The sequence below is a fragment of the Elaeis guineensis genome, chromosome 9 (genome assembly GCF_000442705.2).
Source record: "Elaeis guineensis isolate ETL-2024a chromosome 9, EG11, whole genome shotgun sequence".
Taxonomy (NCBI): Eukaryota; Viridiplantae; Streptophyta; class Magnoliopsida; order Arecales; family Arecaceae; genus Elaeis; species Elaeis guineensis.
In genome coordinates, this window is record NC_026001.2 from 6,062,097 (window position 1) to 6,068,640 (window position 6,544).

Sequence of the window (6,544 nt, forward strand, 5' to 3'; positions counted from 1 at the left end):
AGATAAATTATTTCAATTATTCATAAATTTTTTCTTATTATATATATATATATATATATATATATATATATATATATATATATATATATATATATATATATATATATATATATATATATATATATGACGGCGACGACGATCAGGTGATGGGCGATGCCATTACCTTAAACTATGGACATATTGTGGGCCCACCCTAATAATTCCAAATCAAATCCACTGGGCTGGGCTTCGTCTTGCTCCATTTTGGTTTCTTCTACCCGTAACGGGCTTGGACTTGGGCTGATCCACGAACTTCAGAATCAGCCGCCAATTTCGGCTGGCAAGCTACAAATGGAAACCAATCACAATTCGCCACGCAGTTACTTCAGTTTAACTTAGTCTTTTCCTGGGGAGAAGGCTACGCTATCGCAACAAGGCCAAAGAAAAGCAAGACCAAAAAAAAAAAAAAAAAAATGGAGCTGTTTTCCAATTCTACGTTCTCTTGGATTCTATTCACGCAACGACCAAACCCAAGATTCTAGATTGAGACCCAGCTCGGAGAATTGATGAGATTTAGAGGCGGCTGGCGGATCCAATCTGCCTGAAGAACTTCGGATTCCGGTGGAATTTGGAGTGTTTTGTCGAAATTTTGATCCGTGTTTCTGCCGCTTCTTGGAGAGATTGGGGTTTGGTGCGAGTTGGATTGGGGGCGGATTCCGGATGGTTTCAAACGAGGTTTTTGATATGAGAGATCGGTCAGGCGGCTGATTTCAGGTGCGAAAGCCGGAATATTTTTTGGTAAATTCTGTGCCTTTCTTTGCTGGAATTAGGGTTTTGGGAAGCGATCTAGGGTTCTGATTCGAGTTCAAAGAAGTTAGTGCCCTCTTTTCCCTTCAAGATTAGGATTTTTAGCTGGACTGCAAGCTGATAGATTTGAGGTTTGAGGTTCTTGTTGGGGTTTTGCCTGTTGATCTCTCTCCTTTCCAAAATAGTACCAAAAACTTGAGGGCTTCGAAGGAGACAGCTGAGGTCAAGAAGAATGCAGCCCAGGTATCGAAACCCAGGGGACGGGGTTCGGCCAGGTGGTCCGGCGGGGCTCGGAGTGGCCTCCGGCCGGATTTCGGCCTTCGGCCGGAATCATGGTCGTGGCGGCTTCAGCCGGGGCAACCTGAAGCCCTATAACGCTTCCCGCAAGTTCGACATCTTCATGGAAGCCGGGCGGCTTGCGGCCGAGTACTTGGTCTCCAAGGGCGTGCTGCACCCGAGCATGCTTCCTGGGAGCTGGCCAAATGGGAATTTTCAGGAATTCAAAGGGCAGGGCAGAGAAAACCCCGTTCCACCCCAGTTTTCTGATGGCAGGCCTTCGGCCCTCACTCGGCTTGGGAACTCAGTCCCTGATGTTGGCCATGGCCGCAGGAGGTTTAATGATGACTATGATCGAATGGGGTCAAGAAAGAGGGGAAGGAAAAAAATGGGTTATTATAATAGAGGTTATGGTCCAGATTGGGGTAGAGAGAGGGGAAGGAATGGGCCGTGGATGGAGAGAGGTAGAGGGTATTCTGATAATGTGGAAGATGAGGAGGATTTTGCTCCTGGGTATCGTAGAGAACGGCGCAGTGGGTATGATGAAGTTGGAAGCAGTGTCTCGAGGGTTGCTGGAGATGAGCCACCATCAAAAAGTGAAGTTGTGGGTGAATCTGGATCAGAGCTCGATGATGCTGGATCAAAGGCGAGTTCTTCCAGCACTAGGAAAGATGTGCTGCCAGAGGGGGAATATGTGGATATGAACAAAGGGATGGATGATGTGAAGGTCTCAAACTCAGAAAGTGGAGAAGTTAAGAGCAATGTGAGTGGTGAGTCGGAGGAGAAGACTGTGCTGGAGGAGAATGTGGCCGTGAATCCTTGTGGTGCCGAAGATGGCCCAGCGATCAAAGATGGAAGCAGCCTGTTAAAGTTATGTGGTTTTGCTAAAGTACCTACCAGACCCCGGTCATCACTGGCACATAAAAATCCAGTAGCTGATCAAGCTCCTAGTGCTGAGGGCAGTGACAAAGTTGAAGTTATTTCTGGAGGAGGGTCTGACATGGTTGTTGAAGAAGCTCCAATTGAGAGTTCCTCAAAGGATTCTCACCCAAGTCAAATAGACAGTCCGAAATGTGAAGCACATGCCGAATCTGGTGTTCCTGTTGTGCAATCCTCAAAAGAATCTGTAGATCCTGTTCCTGTAATGCAATCCTTGGAGGAATCAGTAGACCCTCAATGTGAAACCCTTCAAAGCCCTCCAGGTTTTGAAACAACCACAGTGATGATAGATGTGAAAAATGAAGATAGTTTTGTGCAACAAGTTCATGAGAAAGGGGAATCTGAATTACAAGTTAATTCATCTCCATCGAGCGCATCTCATGAAAATGAATTCTCTCAGCTGCATGATGTGAGAGTAGCACAATCTAGAACATTTACTGAGACGCCACCTCAGGATGAAGAAATGATTGAGGCAGCTGATCAAGTGAAACCAGATGGTGGTACCTTAGTTCCGAAAGTTGAAGCTGAATCTATTGTCAAGTTAGAAGAAGAAAAGAATAATCAACCCACTTCATTTAAAATCTGTGACCTTAACCTTATGGAATGTCCTGAGATAACCGAGATTCCTGATGATCCTGTTCTGGGCCAAAGTTATACTTCTGCACCTGCACTGGAAACTGAGAAGCAACTTCCCGTAAATTTTGGCCTGTCAATAGGTAGCAATGCAAATGATGCATATGACTACAACCCAGTTTCGGGTGTTGACAAAGTCATTCCAGTAATTGATTTGGAAGCTGATTCCCCAGTTCAAGCCAATGCTTGTGATTCTTCAAAACCTAAGTGAGCTTCTTTAACATGAAAAAGAACCTTTATATGTCCTTGCTAGTTCATTTCTGAAGTTTTCAGACGTTATAGATGAACTCATGGAAAACTAATTTCATAAAAAAGGGGCCCGTTTGGGTTTTCATGTGCTGCAAAACTCACAGCATTGCTTCAAATTACTTATATGATTTGGTAGACTAGCTCTTACGAATGCATACATCACTAAACCATAGTGTGCTTGTAAAACAGGAATGAGATGATATATCCAAGCCTGGAAAATGTTTTGAACCACCAGGCACATACAGATGTTCTCCCTGCCATTCAGGATGGCTATGGTCTTGGGATCCCTGAGTACCTTGGAGCTGATATATCACAGGCGGATCTTAATAATCTTCAGGCTGGAATTGGTCTTCATGGTGCAGAGGTACTATAAATGCACTAGTTATCATAGTTACTCTCAGAACTGAATGCTCCAGTTGCCTGTTAATGACCTTATCACGATTTGGACATCATAAGCATCGCAACTTTTTCCTACATACGTTGCCACTACAATATCAAAAAATACTAAATATTTCTTTTCGTTATCCTTCTTGTAGGGGTTTCCTGGAGTTGATGATTCAATATACGGATCACTTGGAGATATAGGTACAGTAATTGATGTTTGATTGCTGTTATGTGAGCCTTCTTTAAAAAAATGGCAGCTTTATTGACTGATATGATCTGTGAGGTCCATTTACTTCAAGCTTTGATAAAAGCTTAATTATAGCAAGGAACCAGAAGTCATAATTTCTGTATTGAGTGCATTTGCCATGTGTACATGCATGTAAGAAGAAGAATCCAGAAAGTAAATCCTCAGATTTATCCGAATCTTTATGAATATGAATAATTGTTGTATCAGATATAGACTTGCTAAAGAGTCGAAGGCAAAAACACAGAGTTGTGGTCCATGTTGACGTCAAAGGTTATTTTCCCATGCCTTTTCAAGAGGATTATTTCAACAGTCATCCTGAACCCAATCATTGCAGTCAAAAAAATAGGTCGAAGAAAAATTAAACAAGACATGTTATGAAGTGTCTTAACACTCTTCATATCACAATGAATAATTAGCAGTGTTTTAAAAAGTGACTGATATTTGGGCGGCCAAGAGACTGCACAACACATAAATATAGTATTTTTAAATATATAATAAATAAATAAAATATATTAAGTACAATTAAAATAATAATTATGATAATAATATTTTTTTGGATAGGAATATTAACATTAATAACAGGAACAACTAATAATTAGTGCTTACTATTTAGTATCTGTTGTGGTATAAAAAGAGCATCTTTAGTCTCACATTAGTTGTGAGTCAAGAGGGAGTATGGTTTATATGGATTGGAACCTTCTCTCTTTCACGAGATATCTTTTAAAAGGCAAAACTGTGAGGCTCCAAATGACTTTGAGACTCCAAATAATCAAGGCCTACTGAAGTCCATTAAAGCCCAAAGATGGTTATGAGCCAAATTGGACAATACCTCACGTACGTGGGAGCAGAGTTAATTCAACCATCCGAGCCATCCGATCTCTTGATTGTAACATTGGCGCCGTCTGTGAGAACGCCTCTTGTCCGCATGTACTCTCTCTTGACTGGGGGGCTATGTTGTGGTGTAAAGAGGATATCTTTAGTTCCACATTGGTTGTAAGTCAAAAGGAAATATGGCTTATATGGATTGGAACCTTCTCTCTCCTATGAGGTATTTTATGAGGTATTTTTTAAAGGACAAATCGTGAGATTCCAAATGACCAAGGCCCACTGAAGCCCAAGGCTCACTGAAGCCCAAAAATGATTATAGCCAAAGCGGACAATACCTCACATATATGGGAGCGGAATTAAACCAACCATCTAAGCCATCCGATCCCTTGACCGCAACCGTACCTAATTCTGATAGTGATAGTTATAACATCATTGAAACCCACATTTGACATGAACATTAGTTTGAACATGCGTCATTCACACTAGCCTAAAAGAGTGGGTCATATATTTGGCTCCATAATGCTAAGCTGGTCACATATGCAACATTGCAATGCTAAATGAGCCACTTAAGATGATGACATGGTACTAAGTTGGTTCTTTTCCCAGCATATAGATGGTATGACCACATATGGGGATCGTATATAGGCAAGACGGTGCTATCAGGGGACTGCATACACATATGCAGTCATATATGTGGCTTTATGCACCACATTTTAAGAATTGATGACTAGTACATCTATGGATTTTTGTAATTTTACTCTGATTTTATATTTAATTAGGATTTGGTTTGAACATATGAAACATGGATACTTCAAATCACACGTCATGCCCATATCGAATATATATTAGATACCAATACTCACTAGATAGTTCTCAGATACCTGTTTGGTATTTGTGTTAGATATCCTATGTTTCAAAATTTATAAAAAAATGCTTCGGATACTTCCCGATGTGCTTGAGATACTTTCCCAATACCTCCAAAAATGAGGATGGCATTTTGCTTTTTTTTAAAAAAAAAAACATTAACCTTTTAAGGTAAATGTCAATTTTGGATTCTATGATGTTAACAAAAAGTATATATTGGAGTTCATGGATTCATTTATGACCAAATAATGAGCTTGCGGAAGTTGATACTGACCAGGGGTGGAGCCCAAAATTTTTGTTAGGGGGCCAAAAATTATGATACATTTACACTGATGGATCATTCTTTAAGGAAATATTAAATATTTAGATTTATATCAAAATGTTAATGGATCGAGTATTTAAGCTTTCAGTGTAATTTCTTATGAGTAAGGTCTTATTGGAATAGGGAGATGCTCCTTAGATAAATTAAAAATGCTATGCTTCTTACATATGATCATGCGCGCGCGCGCGTGTGTGTATATAACTTGTTCTATGATCTTGTTCGACCATCATTTTTTTTAAAAAGGCAATATATAAAATATGAGAAACCAGTTTGCATTTATGGATTGTTTAATATGGAAAGGAATTATGCTTGAATAGGCTTTCTAAAATATAGATAAAGTTTTGCATTGATGGGTTTCTGAAATATGGATAAGAGAAAATAAGGGGGGGAAGAATCATAGATTAGATATCTAGGGAGGCCAACTGTCCAAATTCCAAGTTATCAAACTTGGAGTCCACGGGAATAAGGGACACTTGCCCCACTCTTGGAAGCACAATACTAAAAATTACATGCCATGTCCACATCATATCGATATCAGATAATGACACTTGTCGTTACTTCTCAGATACATGTTGATACTTATGTATCATATTTTCAGAATTTTAGAAAAACACATCGGATGTTTTCCAGATACTATTTGGATACTTCCCTAATACATCCAAAAATGAGGGAGAGGGTCAATTTTGTAGTATATTGACATTAATATTCAAATATAAAGTATGGATTATGGTCTGTGAAATAATGACAACGGTGAGCTTGAAGAAGTTAATGTTACAATATAAAGTATGGAATGTTATTTGGATGGTCTGCCGTGCTTCATTAATGCCATTTTTTTTATAGCAATACATATGCATTTGTATGTATTTATGCATGCATGTGTATATAAAATGAATAAATGCTTATATATGGATATATGTGTGCCATCTCGGTGTATCCATGTCATGTCATATCAATGTTCTTCATCCATGTCCATGCTTCATAGGCCCTACCTCAGCACCATGGCCCCTAATGCTAAC

General features: G+C 39.7%; 1 protein-coding gene across 1 annotated transcript; it reads left to right on the forward strand.

Annotated features, from left to right (window-relative positions):
• Positions 1-430: 430 nt before the first annotated feature.
• On the forward strand, positions 431-3,861 carry LOC140851554 (uncharacterized). The gene is made up of 3 exons (XM_073243281.1): positions 431-2,841; positions 3,073-3,247; positions 3,420-3,861. The coding sequence occupies exons 1-3, from the start codon at positions 1,019-1,021 to the stop codon at positions 3,486-3,488; spliced, it is 2,067 nt and encodes a 688-aa protein (XP_073099382.1). The 5' UTR covers positions 431-1,018; the 3' UTR covers positions 3,489-3,861.
• The last annotated feature ends 2,683 nt before the right edge of the window (positions 3,862-6,544 follow it).

Excerpts from the sequence above, each read along its gene's own strand:
- LOC140851554 (XM_073243281.1), top strand. The coding sequence starts at position 1,019 with ATGCAGCCCAGGTATCGAAACCCAGGGGACGGGGTTCGGCCAGGTGGT. Across the intron at positions 2,842-3,072 it reads TGTGATTCTTCAAAACCTAA|GAATGAGATGATATATCCAA; the intron begins GTGAGCTTCTTT and ends CTTGTAAAACAG. Across the intron at positions 3,248-3,419 it reads TTGGTCTTCATGGTGCAGAG|GGGTTTCCTGGAGTTGATGA; the intron begins GTACTATAAATG and ends TCCTTCTTGTAG.